Raw genomic sequence first — 24,472 nt, 5'->3', positions numbered from 1 at the left:
TCATAAGAAAGAACAAACAAAATCAATAAATTGTACGATCGTTTTTAGAAGGTATGGGGATATATTTAGTTGACAATTGAAAGTCCTCCTTATGAAACATCTACAATCACGCAGAAAAACTCAACCAGTTATAGGGAGGTATTATTAATATTATTAATAATACCTCCCTATAACTGGTTGAGTTTTTCTGCATAATTGTAGATATGTTTCATAAGGAGGACTTACAACTATCAACTAAATATATCCCCATACCTTCTAAAAACGATCGTACAATTTATTGATTTTGTTTGTTCTTTCTTATGAAACAGATTTTTAATTTTTAATTTTAATTATAAATTATCAATCATCTTACTAATTATTAAACTAGATCTAGAACATATATGCCTATCGGCTTATCTACATTACATTGAGCACTGGTTTCTTTTCTTTTATTTTAATTGTATTAATGAATTTACTAATACATTAAAATATACTCTGCTCTTTAGACTCTTGTTCTAACCCCCTATATATGTATATAAATATTATATGTATATATATATATATAATATATATATATATATATATATATATATATATATATAAATAAAATATATTTTAGTCATCGACATACAGATCTGTTTCGTTGTTTCACAACTCATCAGTGCCGCTAGACTAACACCTATCCCAAGCCGAGGATCGAACCTAGAACCGCCGTGATGACAGTCGGCAGTTCTACCCCCTGACTACGGAAGTGGTGGCCGCAATTAATCTGTCCGAATGTCTATTTAAATAAACATCCGTCCGCCACTCATAAAGTGTTCAAACGTTTGTTTGTAAACAAACCGCGAGCTTCGCATTTTTTCAGCTAAATTAAGTGGCGAGTGAGATTATTTACGATAGTGCTCAACCCAAGAGGGGGGCTTTATAAAATATATTTTAGTCATCGACATACAGATCTGTTTCGTTGTTTCACAACTCATCAGTGCCGCTAGACTAACACCTATCCCAAGCCGAGGATCGAACCTAGAACCGTCGTGATGACAGTCGGCAGTTCTACCCCCTGACTACGGAAGCGGTGGCCGCAATTAATCTGTCCGAATGTCTATTTAAATAAACATCCATCCGCCACTCGTAAAGTGCTCAAACGTTTGTTTGTAAACAAACCGCGAGCTTCGCATTTTTTCAGCTAAATTAACACAGCAACGCGTGGCCGGATACAGCTAGTATATATATATATATATATATATATATATATATATATATATATATATATATATATACTAGCTGTACCCGGCCACGTGTTGCTGTGGCCGGATACAGCTAGTATATATATATATATATATATATATATATATATATATATATATATATATATATATATATATATATATATACTAGCTGTACCCGGCCACGTGTTGCTGTGGTTCAGTTTGTTAAAATGGAACACATTCCTCAAGAAAAATTGCATTTTGTTCGTTTATTTACTTTTATTATTTTTTGCAATATTTAATCAATAAAAGTTGTTATTTTTCCTCCCCAAAAAAGATTAATCTTTTACCATAAATTGTTAGGTGAAAGTTGTTTTTTCAGGAAAACTTGCACTTTTTTTTTTAAAAGAAATTTGTCAGTAAACGTTTCTCTTTGAAAACGGATTTTTTATTATAAAAAGAACAGATGAATGCTTTACATGAACACTGTAAATAGTTATGTGAAAGTAGAGAAAAGTTTGATTCTTTTTTTCAAGAGAATGTACAAATTATTATTTTTTTTTAACAGATGTTCAGAAAATAAACAGAAAAATACTTCCATCATTAATTATGCAAAAAAAAATAAATAAAATGTTGATTTAGTGTTTCAACATAATGCTTATAAATTACGATAAAACTTGCTGAGTATGTGCTGTTTTATGGTTGTTGTAAAAATGGAACGGAAACTTAAATTTCGCTTCGTTTTAATCTTTCTTAATTTTTTAATTGTGCCCCCCCCTCAAACGAATATAATCAAAACAGTAACATTCAACAATTGTACTTTATGTATATAAAACACAAAATATTTATTAAAAAAAAGAAGAAGTTAATAACGAAAGGGAAATAATTCCATTTTTAAACGAAAAAATCAGTTTGGTATATCTTTTTGTTATTTTTTACATAAGTCCAGCTTACCATTCACATTGGAAATGTCGACATTTATAGGTTGTAGGGTACGTTTACAACGAATAAACACTCCAATCTAGTAGATGTATCAGAATTTTTGACACCTTTATCACGAAACTGCGAATAAAATATAAAAATCTCGTAATTTCTCTTTTAAAAGTGGGTTGTTTATTTTCTTTATGGATTATACTTCCACAATAAACTAATAAAGTTGTTTTAAAAGTAATATAAATATTTTTTTTATTTTTTAAAAAACTAATGAATTTTACGATCTCAATACTTTTCAATTTTTAAACTTTAAAAATCTATCAAAATTTTTCTATTGATTCTATTTTTACGATATTTTCAGGGTCAATGTGAAATTTTATGTTCTTTCCAATAAACTGAATATAATATTTTAGACAAACGTTTTTTTTTAATTCACGCCCCCCCATTTTCAAGTGTCTATTAAAAAGTAAAATTTACTCACCAAAGTTTTATATATCACAAATTGAATAATAATAATAATGGTCAATAAGTAATATATTCAAATTTAAAACAAAAAAAGTAGTGTTTTTTTTAGAAATTTACCTGTAAAGTTCGAAGTTTAAAACCTGTTTTTTTTTAAACCACGTTGTTTGTTTTTTCTTTTGTTTTTGTTTTTTTATGAAACCTTGGTCCTTGCTCCTTTAATTGAAAAAAATTAGGGCTTGAATTGCATTTTTCGAGGAGTTATAAGCTTGGAAAGACAGGAGGTCGAATAATTCACGCCTCCCATTTTGAAATGCCTATTAAAAAGTAAATAATTTACTCACCAAAGTGTTATATATCACACATTGAAGAGAAAAGGTCAATAAATAATATATTCAAATTTAAAACAAAAAAGTAGTGTTTTTTAGAAATTTACCTGTAAAGTCCGAAGTTTAAAACCTTTTTTTTTTTTTTTAAAAAACACGTTTTTTTTTTTTTTTTTTTTTTTTTAAATTTTTTTTTAATGAAACCTTGGTCCTTGCTCCCTTAATTGAAAAAAATTAGGGCTTGAGTTACATATTTCGAGGAGTTATAAGCTTGGAAAAACGGGGTGGAATTATTCACTATTTTTCACGAAATTTCTGACACACCTACCAATCTACCCATGTTAAGAACGGCTTTCGGAATAGACACCCCTAACCTTGCCAGCATACCCGAAAAGCTATAAAAGTTGATGTGTCGAATGTGAACGATGAGTTGGACGTAATGTAAAAATGTACCGAATTTAAAAGGGAACGAAATTCAAATTTCCGTTCCATTTTTACAACAACCGTAAAGCAGAGCATTCTATGCAAAGTTTACCTAACTTACTGTATTAATGCTATTTTTTTTAAGCAAAAAAAAAATATTTAGGTTTGGCTATAAATTCCTAAACTCATTTCACCCTAAATAATTTAGGTGACTGAAATAGGAATCTAATTGAATCTTTAATTTCCTGAATAGTATGCGAGAATTTATTTTTCTTCGAGTTATATCGAATTCATTAATACGGACTTTAGGGGCTTTTTTTGTAATGTTACTGTAAAAATTATGTTTTATTGTTACAAATTACGACGCTTTAAAAAAAGCAAAAATAAATTCTTGCGTTTTTTATTTACTACTGAAAACCATAACTTTAGTAAAGGTATTTTTTGTTTAAACAAAATAAAACATTTTCACTATGAGTTAAGTAAAAATAGTTAGTTCATTATATTCTGCGATCATTATTTGATAAATACTGCAATTTTCATTAAAATTGGTTAATTTCCTGATTTTTGGTGAATTTTTAAGTAAAGGGAGGGGTCAAAATTTTTATACACTTTGAGCGTCGGCATTCATTTTGTCTGTACCTAACATTTTTCGATGAATATTTAATAGGAAAGCGACCACGTGTGTTTAAATTTATCAATAATCATTTGATTAAACGCATTGAAAATTTACCGATATTGTAAACACATTCTGTTTACATTAAGCCTGTAATGTTTTTTTAGTGATGCAGTAGTGTTGACAACTGAGATTTAAAAAAACCCGTGAGATCAGGAAAAAGAAATGTCCAGAAAATCGCTAAATGTTCCGTGTTTTCTCACTATATGTTTCTGGAATTATATTGAAGCGGTTAGCTCCCGTATTTTATCAGCTAGTTTTACCTGTTTTTTCAGAGAGGGTAATTTTTTTTTGCAGGAAACAAATCATAAACTCAAACTTTTTATAATAAAAGTTAAATTGAAATATACTGCAAATTAAACATCGCAATAATGGTGCAACATATTTTGAAATTAGAAAAATAAAAAAATAAAAAACCTTGTTTTAGCATGTTAAAAGTATTTAGGTTGGTAGATAATTAAATTCTATTGTATTGATATAATTTTTTTTTTTTTTTTGCTGTTGTTTCTTGCTTTTTACAATTTTCGACTAAATACTTCTAAATTTCGTATTTTAAACTAAACTTCGAAGGTTGGAATGCCCACCCCCCACCTAAAATGTACTGTGAAAAATCGATTTTATAGCGAGATTTAAGAATGGTTAGCCGAAAAAAAAGGTGAAAAGCAAAACAAATAATCAATAAATAATTGTTACCAAAGGCAATAAATGCTACTTTTTTTTTTTACTTACATGAATGAATTTATTTTATGTTTTAAAGTATTTTCAAGCGCTTGCGGGTGTGTGGGTGTGAAATATCTCCAGATTTTCTAGAATTTCCCGCTAGATTGCAAACGAAATCTCCAGAGCTAGCAGGAAAACCGCTAAATTAGAAACACTGGCCACGTGACAGGAAACGGTAATAAATAATTGTCCCTAAAGAAAAAAAATGGCCAATCGGTACAAAGAAACCCACCTATTTATCATAGAAAAATTAAGTATAATGTTATAATTAAAAAGAAATATATAAAAACACACATGGATATAGTAAACATATTATACCAAAACGTGGAAGCCATCCGTCCAGTGGTTTTTTAGACAATTAATTGCGAACGAACCAAGAGTTACATTTATATATATATACTAGCTGTACCCTGCCACGCGTTGCAGTGGCTCAATTTGGTGTAATGGAAAAATTTAATAAAAGAGAAAATGCATGTTTCTTATATTAGTACAGCAATCCACTGCAAAAAGTGAAAAAAGAAGGCGAAATTGAAAAAAATGGTACTCTTGCAGAATTTGATCTGGATCCTCGAGAGTTTCTGTCAATCATTCATGTTTTGGACTTGACCAACAATCAGTGGATGAAGCCGAACGTAGCAAAAATGTTGAAACGCTAAATGCTTTTTTTTTTGTTGTTGTTTTAAAAAATGTGAGTTAGTAATTAATATTTGGTTGATGGTGAGGGGAGGGGGGGTTACTATACACAGATTCAAAAAAGTCGTCCAAAAACAAAGAAATGAAAGCAAAGGTAAGGTAATTTACGTTTCTACCTAATTGGATAATTGTTTAGTGTTTTTATGTAATGTAAAATGTTTAATTGGCTCCAAAAACAGAAATGGTCGCGGATTCTTTTGAATACGTTAAGTTTGGGAAAGTAAGTTGAAAACTAAAAACTATACAAAACAGTGCCTGAAACTCACCGAACATATGTTACCATGACATAGGCTGGCATAATCCGTAGGTTTCTGACAGTATTTTGTATAGTTTTTTTAGTTTTAACTCACTTTCTCTAACTTAAAGTAATCAACAGTGTCCACCACCATTTGTAGCTTTCAAATACACCAATAAACACTGTTTTTCGAGCCGACTAAACGTTACATTAAATGAAAAGGGTTTATATTACTAAACACAGATACAAAGAAGTTGTCAAAAAATAAATATATAACAAATAAATGTTATCAAAGGCAAGAAAAGTAAGTGTTCTACCTAACTGGATAAGATTTTAGTGTTTTTATGTAATGTATAATCGGTTCAAAAACATTCAATGTTTATCGGTATATCTGAAAAATACAAATGGCGGCAGACTGTATCGAACACGTTAAGTTTGGGAAAATTTCTGGGAAAATGCGTTTAAACTAAAAATACTGTTAGGAACTCACTCAATATATGTTACCATGATGTAGGCTGGCATATAATCGGTGGTTTTAGACTTTTGCTCGATACAGGTGACGACTTTTAAAAATCCCTTTTAGTGATTACCTGGTTTGAGGATATTTGTACAACTAAACGGCAAATCTGCTAAAAAAAATCCAGTATTATTTTACTTTAAGGCCCGTTTCACGTTCATATATAACGAAATATTTTATTGTAGATTTTGGTGTGCTAAAAACGAATCTGCAAACCGTTTACGTAGCAAAAAAAAAGTTTTCATGACATTCATGAAATTACTTTTTCGAAAAGTGGGTGATCACTTTTCAATGTAAATTTAACGTAGAATGAGCACCCAGTTCTGGCCACCTGAGAGAGGGGCATTTTTCTGTTTCTTGGCTAAAAAGTTTTTTGTTTGATTTCTTTTGCATGGTAATAACCCCTGAACTCTGGGACTATTTTCCATTTAACAGCCGTAGCCTTTGTTTACGCTATGCGTAAGCATAAACGAAAGCTGTTTAGCCAATAAACATGGGAAAAAATCCCCCCACTCTCAGGTGGCTAGAAAGTGGGTGCTCATTTTAAGTTAAATTTACATGGAAAAGTGATCGCCACTTTTTGAAAAAGTAATTTCTTCATATCATAAAAACTATTTTTTTGTGACGAAAACGGTTTGCAGATTCGTTTTTAGCACACCAAAATCTACAAAAAAAATTTTGTTATTTACGAACGTCAGACGCACAGCCCTTAATGGAAAATTATATCAAAAATTCCGGGGGAAAATAGTTTTCAATAAAAACAGCAAATGAATTCGATAGAAAAAAAATGGATGCTATTTTTTTTTTCTTTCTGTGTGTTTCTTGGCTAAAAAGTCTTTTTGTTTGATTTCTTTTGCATGGTATTAACCCCTGAACTCTGGAACTATTTTCCATTTCACAGACGTAGCCTTTGTTTATGCTATGCGTGAGCATAAACGAAAACTGCTAAATATGCATTCGCGTACCAAACTGCCTTGTCAAAAAAACCTTTAAGCCAATAAACACGAAAATAAATGCCCCTTCCTCAGGTGGCCAGAAAGTGGGTGCTCATTTTAAGTTAAATTTAAATGGAAAAGTGATCACCCACTTTTCGGAAAAAAAAATTTCTTCATATCATGAAAACTATTTTGATACTCCTTGTGCGTTGAGTTCCATGGCTACCCGCAGAGTTATTTAATGGTCGTTCCCTTAGTACCCCCCTAGTCAAGGCTAACGCATGTGCACGTAACATTTTTTATTTATTTACTTACGTGGTGGAGTTTCTATACTGATAGGTTTTTTGAAATTTTTTCACTGGATTATTATTGATTGAACACTAACCAGATTATGAAAAAAAATTGAAAAAAAAAAAAAAAAATCATTTCAACATTTGAAAGGGATACTCACTTTTTAGTTACCACGTTCTGGTAAATCGGTCACTTTTTATTTATTTATTTTTTTTTTTTCTAAATACGGAAGTGTCTTTGGGAGATATAAAAATGGTCACATGTTGACGAAGCAATGTATCGGGAGGCGTACGGGATTAAAAATTATTGGTAAATTTTTAGATTAGGTCCACCTCCTCAATTTTCTTTTAAATGACGACTTGAAATGGTTTTCGACTATGCTGAATACGAAAATCGCATCGAAATTTTGCAGAAATAAGTAGTTATCAAGATATAAAAAGTTGTATTATGCATTGTAATCTTTGGCGGCCATCTTTTTTACGTGTGTGTATTTGTTTATGGCGCGTGTGCACGTAAAAAGATAGCCGCCGAAGAATACAATGCATAATACAACTATTTATTTCCGCAAAATTTCAATGCAATTTGCGTGTTCAGCATACTCGGAAACCTATAAATGTCGTCATTGAAAGGAAAATTGTGGAGGTGGGTGGACCTAATCTAAAAAAATACCAAATTATTAAACATTTCTCCAGCATGTTAGTGAAATTTATAATACTTTAAAAAAATTAAAAAGAAACAAAACAAAAGTTTTGAAAAAAAAACTCACCTTTCACAAAAACAATTTAAAAAAAAAAACCCCACAAACTGACTAAATAAGTAAAAAAAAAAAATAATTAAAAATCTCGAAACTTTATTTTCATGAAAACAATAAAAAAAGTCCTGTTCTCTCTATTTTTTTCTTTGAGAAACAAATATATTTCTGACTTACAAATGCGGTAGAGACTCATTATTTTTACTTTCTATGGTTTTGATATACCGCGTTTTTATTGCTTACAAAATGGGTGACTGATTTATCAGAACGTTGTAACTAAAAAGTGAGCACCACTTTCAAATGTCGAAATAATGATTTCTTTTTTTACATTTTTTTTTTTTTAATAATCTGTTTAATTAGTGTCCAATCAATAATAATCCAGTGAAAAAAAATTCCAAAAAACCTATAAGTATAGAAATTAAGCATGGGAGTATACAACAACGTTGCCTTTCGCACTTTTACAAACATTTTTTAAAAAAAGTAACTAAACCATTTATTGATAATTTGTCACGTGTACAAACATTTATTTATTTACGTAGGCTTAACTCCTTTCATGAATAAGAAAAGTTTTACTCTTTAAGAATAATAAAAGGAAAAAGTTACTGAACATTTATAAAAGGACTTCTTTTCATGAAGGCCAGAGGAATAGTTGGCCGAAAATTCGTGAAACAACAACAATAAATAAAAATGGTGCTAATGCAGAGAGCGATCCGCGCTATTTTTTAAATCATATTTCCACGTTTAAATAACGTTTTACGATATGTTTTTTTTTTATTTATTCAATTGTAAGGTTAAAGTACAGAATAGGTACAAAACATCCTTACCTCCCCATGTTAAGAATGACTTTTTAAATAATAACATTATTTCAGCACGGATCACTCTCTGCATGAGTAATCTTATATAGAAAAACAAACAAAAAAAACTCAAAAGCAAGCAACAAACTTTTTTTTTTTTTGGCCTTATATAATAAAGAAAAGATGTGTAAATTAAAAAATTTGGAAGATAAACAAATAAAATATGTTTTTTTTTTGTTTTTTTTTACTTATTGAGTTAACAGAAAATGAAACCTTTCGTCAATTCGTGGCTGTGAAATGAATCGAACCGGAAGTTCAGTTTTATCAACAGAACAGATTCGCAGAAACGATTAAATAAATATATTTATTTTATTTAATATTTTAATTTTAATTAGGTAAATTTATTTTAATAACATAAAAACATACCTCGACTCTAAAAATGGGTTGTCTGAAAATTTCAAATAAATTGGTAATGTATAAACATGGTTTTATTTGTTTAGAACGAACCAACTTTACATTTTTATATATATATATATATATATATATATATATATATATATATATATATATATATATATATATATAAACTAGCATATAAAAAAAACATTTAACCTAGATTTAAAATAGGTCAGAAACTAGATATCTACGATCCCCGCTAAAATAGCATACACAAAGGAACCGGTCAACCAGAGGTCAACTGGACCTTTGTCATGTAAGTTCCTGCTCATTGGCTGATTAGGAAGGGTTCAGTGGAAACTAGAAAGCTGATTGGCTAACTAAAAACTCAATAGAAGGTGCTTATAAAAAACGTGAGACAACCACAAAATTCTCGCATAAGCCTGATGAATCCTAGTGTGGATGAAACGTGGAATATTCTGTGTAGCTAGCTTAACCGCCATTTATATTTTATAACTTATTATATATATATATATATATATATATATATATATGGGTCACTGGGAATGGTATTTTTAATTGCTTATTGGGGAAGTGGTATTTCAAATTTTTTTAATAATCTGTATCTGCAATTTGTCATTTTGTTTTCCACTTTGTTTTAATGCTTGAAATGTAAACAGCCTATAAAAATGATTGTAATTCTGCGAATCCCCAGTAATATTACATAGGCCCCTATGGTTCATGTGGATCTCGGTTTTGAATCACTAGTTTAAATAATATATCTATTTGTCTGATAGTCTTCATAAGAAATTCTCTAAGTAGATTATTTTTAATCATTTTTAGTCTATAATCTTGATTTGATTTTTGCTATTTTCTGTTATGTAATCATCTTGTATGTAAATAATATTTATTATTGCCTGATATGGACTGCATAAGCATTCCTCTATATGGATTATATTTGCCTCTTTTTTAGTTTATAACCTTGAGTTGGTGTATAATATTTTGGATTTTTCATATTGGTGTTAATTATATATTTAAGGTTTCTATTTAATCTCTAATCCCAATGCATATGAGACAGTAATTATAAGTCCACATCTTGAATCATACTTAAGTTATTTGGGCTATCAAACGAATATCAGTTTTTTTTTTATCTCTCTTGAACACCAGCTGTCTAATAATTCTAAACTAATATTGACAATAGAGTTATATGCGTAGAATATAGAATTAAATAAATTACAATAAGACAATTATCACTAAATTAGAAAATAAAATGTGATTTTATTAGAAGACCCCTAGTACTACAGAAAAAGGAGTTCATTGCTACAAATAAAAAAAACAAAGCAAAAACAAAAAAAATAAACAGTTTTATCAAAAAAATATAGCCCTAACAGCCATATGCAATAATCTCACATGCCTTTAGCTAACTTTTAAAAAATCCAGTTTAGACGTGCACTGGGTTAGATTTAAGGTTTTATATTAGGAATAGAGTTGGGATTATGGTGTAGAAAATGCGGAATAATCACCACTGAGGAACATATCAAAGAATGGTGGAAAGCTATTATATGGAGAGAGAAATATTGAAAAGATCCTTTTTTTATGCAAATACTTAATGACATTAATGTATTCTACACTCTTCAGGAAGTAATTACACATTTATTAGTACGACTTGCATATTGTGTGAGTTTTTTCTTCAGAGATATTGTTGGAGTTGAGGATTTACAAAAATTGAAAAACATAATATTAATGAAAAGCCAACAGCAGACAAATAATTGAGGAGAAAGACAGTGCAAAAAGAAACAAGTTAAAACGACTAGGATGAGACAATATCTGTTATATATATTGGTAAAAACCTTAGTTTCTACCCATACAGAATAAATGCCACTGTGGAATGCATCATGAAATAGTGAACCACTATCTGTTTGAGTTTACATGGAGGAGGAAATATGAGAGAAAAGATCTTTTGTTTTGCAAATATTAATTACATGAATAGATTCTATACTTTATAATAAAGAAATAAAATCTTTTTGTTTTATATTCATATTTTGTCTGTTTTTTTGTTTTGTTTTTTCGGGGAGAGGGGGGTATTTTTTATTGAGGATCTTTTACATAAGAAAAACAAAGACAGTGAATGCTGAAGATCAATAGACCAATGATGCAAACGAGCTTGGAAAAAGGAAGGGGGTGTATTGATCAAAACCTTTTGAAAAACACATGTCATCATAGTATTAATCACTATTATGCTATTATCTTGATCCGGAAGCTTCTCTCTTTACATCATCAACATTCTAATCCACATTTGTCATCAATTGAAATGAATGGCTCTCGTCTTCAGGAGGCCTCAAGTTTTGACAAGCTTCTGGGCTTGACCATTACTCCTGATCTTAAATGGAACACGTATATCAAATCTGTTGCCAAGGCCGCTGGAAAAATGGTGGGATCTTTCTATCGATCCAGTAGATATCTCACTGCTGATGCTATTCTCTATCTATATAAGAGCCAGGTACGTCCAAGGATGGAATACTGTTGCCACATCTGGGCAGGAGCTGCTAGAAAGAACTTGTCCTGCCTTGATAGAGTTCAAAATAGACTTCGTAGCCTCGTAGGAGATGTCCTTTTCTCCTCCTTGCAACCTCTATCTCACAGAAGAGATATTGCGAGTTTGTCTCTGATGTATCGTTATTTTCATGGAAAGTGTTCAACTGAGCTTCAATCTATGGTCCCCCCTCGCCAAACTTTCACAAGAAACACTCGTCTAGCTGTAAACACTATCAATAATTTCCCCCACTCTTTATCTGTGCCTAAACCTAAACGTAGATTCCATGAACAAAGCTTCTTTCTTAGAACTGCACGCCTGTGGAATTGTCTTCCGTTTTCCTGCTTTCCGGCTGACTACAATATGGTTTTGTTCAAGTCTAAAGTAAATAAGTTCTTGATGAGCCGTTCCATATAAGTTATTAAATTTACCAAATTTTCATTACTAATGATTACTATATTGACCAACTTCTACTGTACACTCTTTAACCCTTATCCTTGAGTGGCCTCTGGGCCTTGATAATGTGGTGATGCCTTTGTAAAAAAAAAAAAAAAAAAAAAAAAAAAAAGACAGAGAGGAAGCTGTCACAGATCCTCAGTAAGAACAAATATCTAATACCACCTGCAAAATACAGGCAGCTAGTTCAGATTCAGGAAGATATATTGATGCAGATTTATGAAAATCACTCTAGACACAGGATGAAGCCACTTGATGTAAGGAGATAACAAGAACGAAAAATGATTATCAAAAAACAGGAGATGCCTGTTAACCTTAGTTTTGAAAAATCAAAGTTATAAGTAGTAGGAAAACAGCAGGAAGAGAGTTTCACAAGCTTGCAATTCTTGGAAAGAAGCTGCTCGAATTGGAAGCTGTATTATGATGAGGTATTGAAACGAGTCAAACGATCTGGATTAAAAAAGAAAAAGCAAGGAACAGATCAGAGAATTCTGAAAAACACAAGTCATAATAGTATTTATCGAAAAAAAAGAAATGAGACTAGGAACGTCACATCTGTGAAAGAAAGGCTGCGGAGAAGAAGAAAGGGTAAGAGCGTCACTACCTCTCGGTGGTGACGGTAGGAGCCAATCAAATTACAGATACATTTCTGCATCTTCAAATAATGAAGTCGCCCCAAGAATGTAATTCAAGACAGTTTTTGTTAACATGTGAAAAATGTTAGCTGTTTTTGTTTCTGAAAGAATGAATAACTTTGTTAACGTAGTTAACAATAAAAAAAAAACATGTATCAACTTCCTAAAATTAAAAGTGTGTATATGGAGGGGGGGGGGTGCAACTCACCTCGGCTCCATTCAACGGATGAAGTTCATCTGCATGGAAGTTGATTTCCAATCCATATTTTTGACCGGCCTCGAGTATTTCCCTTGATTGACAAACATCGAAGACTCCTTGCTCACAAAACACGTCAATATTGTCGACATGCAATTTACCGGCTTGCATCAAATTATTGATCTGCACGAGTTGGTTGTTAATGACATCGTTTTTTGCCTCTTCTGCTGTCGTACCTCTAAAAAAATATCAAGTATATTACGATATTTGAGCAACAATTCTTGTTTGATGCATGTGTCATTAAACAATGATAAAATTCAAATATTTCATATTCCAATTTAAAAGTTTTGAATAATGATGCACTGGTGGCTGCCATCTTGAATATGTTGTATCATGGATGCCACAATGTTGGAATATAAAGGAAAAGAAAACAATGATGAAGAAATTGTAATGATAAAGAGACGGTTGCATTTGCACACACACACCCACACATAGTGATATGGGACAAGAAGAAGAAAGAAGCAAACTTGGTAGAAGTAAGTTTCCTTAATGATGCTTAATGATGGTTAATGATGGTTAATGATGCTTAATGATGGTTAATGATGGTTAAACACACCTGAAAGGGGAAAGATAATGAAATACCAAGGTCTTATGTATGACATGAAAAAAACCCCAGAATTTTATGATGATCTCCATCATTCTAGTTATTATAGGAGCAACTAGCCTCATTAAAAAGAATTTCAAGAACTAGCAAATATATCTGGTGAACCAAGTGCAAGAGAGATTTAAATATTCGCCAAACTTTCACAAGAAACACTCGTATAGCTTAAAACACTATCAATAATTCCCCCCACTCTTTATCTGTGCCTAAACCTAAACGTAGATTCCATGAACAAAGCTTCTTTCTTAGAACTACACGCCTGTGGAATTGTCTTCCGTTTTCCTGCTTTCCAGCTGACTACAATATAGTTGTCTTCAAGTCCAACATAAACAAGTTTTTGATGAACCGTTCCACTTAAGTTAACAAATTTACCGAATTTCCATTACTAACGATTACTATATTGTCAAATTGACTACTGTACACTCTTAACCCGTATCCTCGAGTAGTCTCTGGGCCTTGATAAGTGGTTATGTCTATAAAAAAAAAAGATTTTTTTAAATAATTGCACTTAAAGATCTTTTGGTTGGAATATATGAAACAGCAGGTGAATGTCTGGCATCCGGTTTGATGCCCCATCCCCAGCTAGAACAAAGTGACAAGAAAATTAAAGGAAAACAACGAACATAGATATATGCATATATTTGTAAATTGAATAATATTATTTGATTTTTCAAATTTTAGCAGAGATTTTGTGCTGCAGTTCACTTTTTAATTGCTTACACTTTGATTCCAGATTTTTCTTTCAGCTCCACGAATTACTGTTTTAGGATTTAATTTATTGGTTAATTGATTGATTTTAATTTGTTATTCTGTTGTAAATGACTTTTCTTTTTCGCAAAATGTTTATAAAGAAAAGACAGACTCACAACGTTTCTTCTGTGGCAAAGAGGTTGCAGGGAAGAGAAGAGCGCCCCCCCCCCCACTAGGTTACAAAGCCTATTTTGAATTCTGTCAATGATATGTCTTTCTAGTGGTTCCTGCCCAGATGTGACAACAATACTCTATCATGTTTTTATATATTTTTTCAAATTTATACTCATCATTAATGTATTTTTTATTAGACGAGCACTTGCCATGAAAATAACGATAAAGCAGAGACAGGCTCGCCACGTCTCTTCTGTGGGAAAGAGGTTGCAGGAAAAAGAAAAGGGCATCCCCCACTAGTGTACAAAGTCTATTTTGTCAAGTTAGGATGAGGTCTTTCTACCAGATGTGGAAACAGCACTCCATCCTTGGACGTACTTGGCTCTTATACAGGTAGAAAATTGCATCAGCAATAAGATATCTATTGGAGCGGTAGAATGATCTCATTATTTTTCCAACGACCTTGGCAGCGAATTTGATGTATGTGTTCCATTTCAGATCAGTAGTAAAGGTCAAACCCAGAAACTTGTCAAATATGGAGCCTCCTCAAGATGAGAGCCATTCATTTCAATTGATGCCAGAGAGGAATCAGAACATTGATGATGTAAAGATAGAAGTTTGGTTTTAGATGCATTAAAATATATGTGTGTGTGTGTGTGTGTGTGTGTGTGTGTGTGTGTGTGTGTGTGTGTGTGTGTGTGTGTTAAGGATTTAATTAAGTTTTTAAAGGAGATCAATATAAAGATGGTCTCTCCCTTTTCGATTAAAATATTTGAGTTTCATATACGGAATTTACTTATGAACTAATTTTCATAAGTAAATAAATCTGATTTAAAAATGAACACAAAAAAGGACCAACATACAACAGCTGTTTTAATGTTAAAATGAAAAAAATAATGACTTACAAGCATTCTTTATGTGATTTAAATTTCAACATTTTGTAAAACATTTTGTTGATTTTATTGCAAAACTGATCTTTGAATAACATATTTGTAGCGATTTTGGTAATGAGATTGTGTAATGCTTGTCTAAGATGACCATTCTGTGATAGGATCGTTTGCTCTTTCTGATCGTTTGCTCTTTTTACAATGGTCAACAGTTTTATTTCTGTAACAGTAGAGAAGAAGTAAAGGTGGTGTCAATCCATTTACAGATAGGTTTCTGATCGTTATCAAGAATGCGCAAATGGGGTAGAAATTCACCAGGCAAAACATGACAACAGTATACCATACATAATCTAAGTTACTACATAATTTTTTATCTTTTCACTATAGCACATAAGTAAAAGTTAATACTTACTTTGGTACTGCGTGCGCCCCACAGAAAGTTGAGGAAATGTCGACTGGAATTTCCTTTCTTGCCCTTTCTATAACGTTCAACATTTTGATTTCCGTGTCAGCATCAAGTCCATAACCGGACTTACATTCTACCAAAGTCGTACCAGACCGAATCATATTCCAAAGTCTTTTTTTCAGACTCTCATACAATTCTTCCTCGGAAGCTTTCTTTGTATGTTCCACTGTGAAATGGATTCCCCCTCCTGCTTTATGGACTTCCATGTAAGTGGCTCCAGCAAGCTGCAAAGAAAAAAATCACAAGTCATTTAAAATCAGAACGTCATGAACTAGGGATTTTTACCTCTTTGAAAGAAAGTCTTTAAAAAAATTAACTCTTTGATCTAAATGAAAATTTCATGATAGCAACATTTTGTCCACATTGCTATTTTGGAAGTGAAACTTGGTATCTCAAAACTTGGTATCTCAAAATCTGCCAAAAGAAGAAATTAGATGCATTTAATTCTAAGTGCCATCAGAAGATTCATTTAATTCTAAGTGCCCTCGGAAGATTCATTTAGTTCTAAGTGCCCTCGGAAGATTCATTTAGTTCTAAGTGCCCTCGGAAGATTCTAGAGATTAAATAGAGTGATCAATCAATGAGTCAGAGACTGCATTAACCAACAGGTAGTATCTAGGTTGGCTCAGAAATATCTTAAGATTGGCCCCCAGAGAGAATTGCCAACCAAGTGCTTTAATGGATCTTGAATGAAAAAAGAAGAGAAGACAAAAAAAAAAAAAAAATGAACTGGAAGCAGATAATCAAGAGAAATTTGATCACCATAGGAAGAAATGGAGAAACATTGTAGATTTGACTTCAGATCGAAAATGATGAACTACTTTGGCTCATGCCTTGTAGAATACAGGATCTATAAAAGTGAAAATTGACAGTTATTTGGTATGGAAATGTACACACACACACACACACACACACACACACACACACACACACACACACTGGAACTTTGAAACAAATTTTCTGACATTTTGTCTACTTCTTGTTCAAGAATGTTAAAACTTCAACAAAGTTTGGCCTTTCAGAGTATATTTTACATCTCTGTAAAATTATTGATATAAATATATTTTGTTTGTTAATTCATGTTTTCTCACTTTCATTCCCAAATTCCTTTTGTGGAGTTAGCTCTTTCTAACTAGTGACCTATTCATAACATTTCACGATTGTACATCTAAACAATATGATATAAATGCGGAAGTACCTCAGGGGTCTATCCTTGGACCTTTATTATTCTTGATATTCATAAATGACCTCCGTGATAAAATTGTTTCTGAGATGGGTATATTTGCTGATGACACCACTCTCTATAACAGGTATGAGGGGAAAACAAATGAACACATATCTAAGGAAATGGCAGAAACACTAGAGGATGACCTCCAATCTGTAGTAGAATGGCGACAAAATGGAGGGTCACATTCAATGCTGCCAAAACTAAGCTTGTTTCCTTCAATAATTGCAAGAAACCTTCTCTACCACCAATAGCAATAGCCAAGAACACATTACTCAAAAGTCTTTAAAACTCCTTAGCCTAACGTTTACAGGGAACATGAACTGGAATAGATACATTGAGAGCATTGCCAAGGCTGCTGCGAAGAAAATGGACTTTTTCTACCGTGCTTGAAAGGTACTTACACCTGAAAGTATCCTGTAACTTTATAAGGCCACCATTCACCCATGTATGGAGTACTGTTGTCACATCTGGGCTGGTGCATCTGCTACTTATCTCTCACTCTTAGACAGGGTTCAAAAGAGAGTCGCCAACCTGATAGGTCCTAAACTGTCATCTAGGCTTCAGCCTCTGTCCCATCGATGAAATGTTGCATCTCTCTGCCTGTTCTACAAGTACTTTAAAGGTGAATGCTCTGATGAACTACAAACACTTGTACCCCCTCTACGTGAACCCGACAAACAGTTAAATCCCACCCCTTCACAGCAGAGATCCCTAGGTATAAGCAAGCCTTCTACTCCAATAGTTTCTTCCCCAGAACTGCTAGACTTTGGAACTCACTTCCGGGATTCTGCTTTCCCAACTGTACTGACATGCAGAAGTTCAAGTGCAATGTGAACAGACATCTTGCTACTTATCCCCGTTCATAATACCCCTGCAACTTATGCCCCCAATAGTAGCCCCCTATTTCAAAGTGGCACTGCGCTTTGTTTGGGGTGAAAATTTGAATGAAAAAAAAAAAAACATTTTATATTTTTATCCATCTTTTTTATTCAGCAATTGTATATTAATTGTTCTTGCCACTTTTCAAAGACGTTACTATCACCAAAATACACTACCTATTGCCAGGAGCAGCATTACACTACCTTGTTTACTGATTGGTCAAGAGATTATCTTTGATTAATCACAAGGCAATTGGTTTTGATTGGATGACGGTGAAAAGCCTTCTTTTGTATTCTTTTGAATACTGATTTGTTCTATATGGGAGCTGAAAGAAATTTTGTTACTTTTGAAATAGTCTTCACTTGAATCCAAAAGGGGTCATTCAGTTCAAACGTTAAAGAGACACCCTTGCACAATAAGTTGGTATTTTAATTATGCTGCAAACACACTTAGTTTTGTAAAAACATTTTTGGTATCATAATTTAATACATATCAATTATCACTGTATATTTTATTTCAGCTTAGCTTTCCAACGTCCGGCATGCAACAATCAAATCACTAGTTTCAAATCAATGCTAAAACGCAAATGGTTTTAATTACTACCCTTTTCTTTCTCATGCTTCATTGGGGTTTGCTATCTTCGTCATTCCCAAAAGCAAGAAATTTTCTCAGGAACGTGTGAACTGAAAATTTTTCCAACCAAGAAAAATTGTTTCAGACTCCAAAATTAATAAGATGGTGTAAAATTAAACAAACCTATAAAAAAGGGATGAAACACAGAGTTTTTCCGGGGATATCTGTAACTAAAGGAGGAAGATATTCGAGAATTCCAAAAAGTTTTCTTAAATATTTGATAATACATGCAACAAATACTGACCCAATGGATCATGAATGTTCAATTTAATGATAACGTTTTTCTTACCTTCATGGCAAATTCATGAACCCGGTCTCCTGCCCATACGGGATGTGTATGAGCATCTACAAAACCTAGAAAAGGTGGAAATTATGAACAGAGTTTTTAAAAAGATATTTAATTAATTTACGTTTTATAATTTTTGGTGAGGATAATTATTTCTGCATAATACATAATACAAAGACATTTTACTTGGAATGAGATTTTCACTTGTAACTAATATATAAACACCAAATCTTCTGTGTGTTTGTGTTTTTTTTTTATTACCTACCGACAACCTGGGTAGATATTAATCTTACCTGGAAGTAGACACATTCCTTTAGCATTGATAACACGGTCAAAATCCTTTTCAGAATATTTCGATCGGATATTCTTGTCCTCACCAATTTCGACTATGTTTCCATCACTGAAATAAAATAATATCTCATTTGAAACTATTGCTTATCAAGCCCAGGGGATCACTCGAGGGTAAGGGTTAAAAAGGTTGTCAGTTGGGTGCTGATCATCGCAACCAAAAGTTCTCTCTCAGCCTCAAAGTCACCAGAGTTTAGGTGATTATCAAAATGGCTTTTTCCCTGTTGGCTAAGGTTATGGTATGGTTAGTTAGTCCTGCGAAGCTCTAGGAGATCTACGCTCCCAGACCTTACCTTCTATCCTTCAGAGGAAAAAAAGGTTATTGCTTGCTGCCTAAGTCGCTCTGTCAATGGGGTTGCCCAAGTAATTTTTAATAGGCTAGAATGCTCCTCCTTTAGAGTAGCTGGCTTGAATCTCCCCACCTTCCGACTGTGTATCACATCTTCTTAAGGTGGGAAGAAAGCAAATAATATGATTCACAAAAGGACCGCAAACAATGAGTGGGATGATCAGAAGATCACTGAAGAGGAATTGATTATTCAAGAGAACGGTTCAGCAAGTATTTGTTTATTGTTGACTTGCAGATGATCATGTTGTAGCCGGCTGGGATGCAGTCTCATAGTATCATGTTCCGTGGGTGGGATGATTGAAGAAAGAACTTTGTTTATGGAAGTTTCATTTTTAGTTTATTTCTGTATTGGGTTTAAAATTATATAAAGTTAAGTGTGTGACAATATGTTTTATATAGTTTTATGCGAATTGAATCTGATTCATGTTCATTAGATGCAAAGTAAACAAGATTCAGTGAATTTCAGTTTCTTCTTTTGCCCCTTAAATTTAAAAAAATTTCTGAAATCAAAATCATGTAATGTATGTTATTTCGGTCCAAATAAGGTAGAGTGTCACTTCGTCGCAAGGGACTACTATTTGGAACTAAATTTATAGGCATATAATGTAGGGAGTTGAGCAACAAGATGTCTGTTCACATTACACTTGAACTTCTGCATGTCAGTACAGCAAGGGAAGCAGGGATCCAGGAGGTAATTCTAATGTCAAAATTCATAGGAAGAAACTATTTGATTTGAAGGCTTTCTGGCATCTAGTGATCTCTACAGTGTAGTGGTGGGATTTTGCTGTTTGTTGAATTAATCGGGGATATTTATGTCGAGGAGTTACGAGTCATTGAAGTTTGTCAGAGCACATTCTATTAAATTACTTGTAAAATAGGTGCAAGGATGCAATATTTCAGTGATGGAACAGGAGTTGGGGTTTGGTTGATGGTGCAGGAGCTATTGGCGACTATTTTTGAACTCTATCTAAGAGTGAGAGAAGAGTGATAGGTGCACCAGCCCAGACGTGGCAACAATACACCGGTATATGCTAGTAAGTGTCTGCTTTTGGATTTTTAATCCGGCAAGGTGATGTGATGCGTCTAGTGTGTTAGGTATAAGTTAGTGTTAAGTTCATGCATGCATGCCTTCTTGGTTTCAGCTAATACCGCTGGCTAACCTCGCAGTGAAAAGGGAGCAGCTATGCATAAGTCTTCCCTGCCAGTACATAGCCTATCCATCATCAAGATTCCTACAGTGCCTCCACGTTGGCAACACATGGTAACTGGGTGCCTTGCAGCCTCAGGCTAAACTTGTAGGAGATCTCGGAGTAGTAGGGGATCCCAGAGATAATGCGTTATGGCCCACTGATGTGTGGGCATGCCCTGGCACACTACCAACCCCTACCCCACTGTCTTGTGGGTGCCTTTGGTTGAGCGAAGATTAGGGGAACCAACCCCAAAATCAAACACCACTGCCTTGTAGGTCTTATCACAGCAAAAGGCTAAGAGATAGGAACTATGACTTCAAATCCTACTGCTGCCTTGCAGTTTTCCGTAAAAGGCTATGGAACCTCATCCAGAAAGAAAAGGCATAGTAGCGGACACGATAGGGCGACTGTTTACCTCACTGAAATGACTTTCAGCCAGAAGCTGCAGCCTCCTCTGCTGCCAGTCATCACGGGTTCGCTCCACTGGACATGAGCATTGGAGGTTCAGAGGGTGTCTATCTGATGCACAACAGATATTGCACCTAAACTGCGCAAGCAAGTTTGGAGCCAAGGTGAAAAATCTTGTGGTGATGGAGAGAGACTACGCCAACACCGAGAGGTAAAGCACTGAGGCCCCGACTAATCATCGTCAAGACTGACGGACTGCATGATTATGATAATGATGATACGCTAGTATATATATATATATATATATATATATATATATATATATATATATATATATATTCAGGTTTGAGATGTTCAAAAGTCAGGACTAATGAAAACAACGAGGTTGTTAGATAGTCTATAAATTCACCTTGCTACCTATGCCTTTATTATAACGTTTGGGGAGAGAGATAAGCACCTAAACAAAAAACAAGGACACTCTATTAATTGCAAACACTATACGAAACACCTCCTTTCTAACCTCAATCTAATCTGAAAACTTAAACACTTCTTGAACACATACATAATACATAGCCGAATATGCCATCGGCATACCTTCAATTCTTATGTTGCTGTGAATCATTATACTCAATATACCTTGCTGTAACCTATATATCCCTTTCACTCCATCCTTGATTCGCCTATATTAAGTATCTACTCCTCTATGCATCCTTATATAACTATAAATAACTACATACTTTTTATTTTAGAGACTCATCCATCTTTTATCATATATATATATTTTATATGTGAATTTTTTATATGTGAATTCTATATTAGCTTTTTGTCAACGCGTCTGGATTTCTGCTTCCCACCTATACTGTAAACGTACATATTACCATAACCCCCTCCCCCAACCTAACCTTATTAACTTTCATGTTAGATATGTATATATGCTAATATGTAGCCTAAGTACTTTTCCTCTCCTTTAGTATATGTTTCAATTCTTGTATGACTAAATTTAACTATATATACATATAGTTTGGATGAAGAAAAGGGTCTTGGATCCGACAACGTTTTGCAAATGACCATATATTGCATTTTTATTTATCCCTTTATTATATATCTGTATATGCATAAATGCGTATTCGTATGTGTGCGTACTTTTTGTATGTGTCTATTTGTATTTGCATTTGTATATATGTACTTATCTCTTAATACTCTTATGGTATTATTACCATACATTAACATGGGTACTAATTAGAGGTCACCATTTCGGTAGGCTCCCAGTTCGGGGCGCCTCTGATAACAGGGAGAACTGGAGCGCTGAAATAGAAAGAAATACTGGTAAAAGAAGACATTGTCTTCTTATAAAAATGAGGACGTGTAACGCGACTTTGTTATGAATCCATGAGGTTTTATATATCCAATATATATGTGTGTTTTCCCGAAACTTGGGTTACAAAGAAAAACAGTGTATTTTGTAAAGTCTGTATTAATGTTCAATGCTCCTCTTGGCTACCTAACGGGAGCTGAGGAGTGAGGCGTGTGTTCTGTCTCTAGTCGCCGTGGAAGTAAGGACGTTTCCTTCACTCGAATGTCCCACGTAAACCGTTCTCGCTTTTCATTGGCTGGAACCTCTGATGACGTATAAGAAGAAAGGAAGGAAAAGAGAAAAGAGTAGGGAGAAAGAGAGAACTAAGGTGAGTATACAGCCTAGTCTCGTAGTAGTAGCAGCTCGCTACACTCTCTCTTACTATTCTGATATGATTTCCAAATCCATGGACTAAACCCAGAACCACCCAACTCCAATCTATACTTAAATAAAAAACAATGATATATTTAACTTTAATTAATAACAAATATAATTAATACTTTACATAACACATATAATAATGTGGTAAAATTAACACCTTTTAGAACTAATTATAATGTGATAATACTAATAATTGCTTAATATTAATAATATGCGTGCATATTCGTATTTGCATATCCATATAAATCTGTATACATTTAGATGTACCCCGATTAAATTTAAAATTCTCTTAATAATTCCATAATAGCTTTTGATCGCAAATTTAAATTTAAATATAATTCATTTTATTAATTGTAATATTCTAATATTATTTACTCAATTATATACATAATACATATACATGTATAATAGTATCTCCGTATGTATGTTATTTTTTGCGGATGTCCGTCTGTGTATATTTATTGTGTACATATATATATATATATATATATATATGTGTGTGTGTGTGTGTGTGTGCGCGCGCGCGCGCGTGTGTATATAAATATATATATATTGATATATGTATATATTTGTATATTTATACTTGTGATTGTTTGTGTATGTATACATATAGATGTGTATTCGTGTGTGTATGTATATTCTTGTATGTATATGTGTGTGTGTGTGTGTGTGTGTCGGTGTGTGCACACGTATGTATGTATATGTATATTTTGTGCGTATGTATGTATATGGATGTATGTCTCGGTATGAATATGTCTGCATTAGTCTATTAACTTTTCATTCTCCATTATAGTGACAACCCTCTTTTTCTTTCTCTTCTCTCTCTATCACCCTACTCCTACTTTACTTCTACCGATACGCAACCCATGATGTCAACGAACACATTTGCAAACTTCTTTTCCTGACACGTGAAAATCACTGTATAAACAGAACCCCCCATAACCCCCTCCTATACAATCTACAGTTCCAGTAAAATTATGACCCACTTTAATCATTTCAGATTTATACCCAGCTGTTAAACTATTTTTTAATAATTTTCCAATAGATTGAAATGTGGTCTCTCCATTTTTATCCTCTTTTTTTTTTAGAGAGTTCGCAACTTTTTCTGATCCTTTATGTTTTTTTTAAGAGCTCCCTTTTTTCTTTTTCTCAATTTCTTTCAATTTTTTCCATTTTTCTTTGTGGCGTCCATGGGTTCCAGGTCGCCTGAAGAAGTCTCATTGACTGAAACAGATGGCTATTTGTAGCGACCACATTATATATATATATATATATATATATATATGATTGATATGTAGTTTGATTGAAGCATTGTGTGGGATAGGTGTGTAAAAGAGATTTAGAAGGCTGTCACAATGCGAGGAATGAATTATAGTCGCTGT

The 24,472-nt window shown here is 33.1% G+C and overlaps 1 protein-coding gene across 3 annotated transcripts in view; it reads right to left on the bottom strand.

Moving 5' to 3' along the window:
- LOC145279526 (putative imidazolonepropionase) overlaps positions 1-24,472 on the bottom strand; it is an 83,260-nt gene that overhangs the window by 45,877 nt on the left and 12,911 nt on the right. For all 3 annotated transcript variants that reach the window (XM_080130900.1, XM_080130815.1, XM_080130738.1), the window contains exons 2-5: positions 19,354-19,460; positions 19,064-19,128; positions 15,981-16,258; positions 13,169-13,394 (exon numbers count right to left, since the gene is read on the bottom strand). In XM_080130900.1, the coding sequence (XP_079987026.1) occupies positions 13,169-13,394; positions 15,981-16,258; positions 19,064-19,128; positions 19,354-19,369 (585 nt within the window). In that variant the 5' untranslated portion in view covers positions 19,370-19,460. The remainder of the gene's footprint in view (positions 1-13,168; positions 13,395-15,980; positions 16,259-19,063; positions 19,129-19,353; positions 19,461-24,472) is intronic.

The sequence above is a fragment of the Euprymna scolopes genome, chromosome 1 (genome assembly GCF_053919585.1).
Source record: "Euprymna scolopes isolate OS-2025 chromosome 1, ASM5391958v1, whole genome shotgun sequence".
Classification (NCBI taxonomy): Eukaryota; Metazoa; Mollusca; class Cephalopoda; order Sepiida; family Sepiolidae; genus Euprymna; species Euprymna scolopes.
The sequence above is the reverse complement of the archived record's forward strand: the minus strand, read 5'-3'. Positions and strand labels throughout refer to the sequence as shown.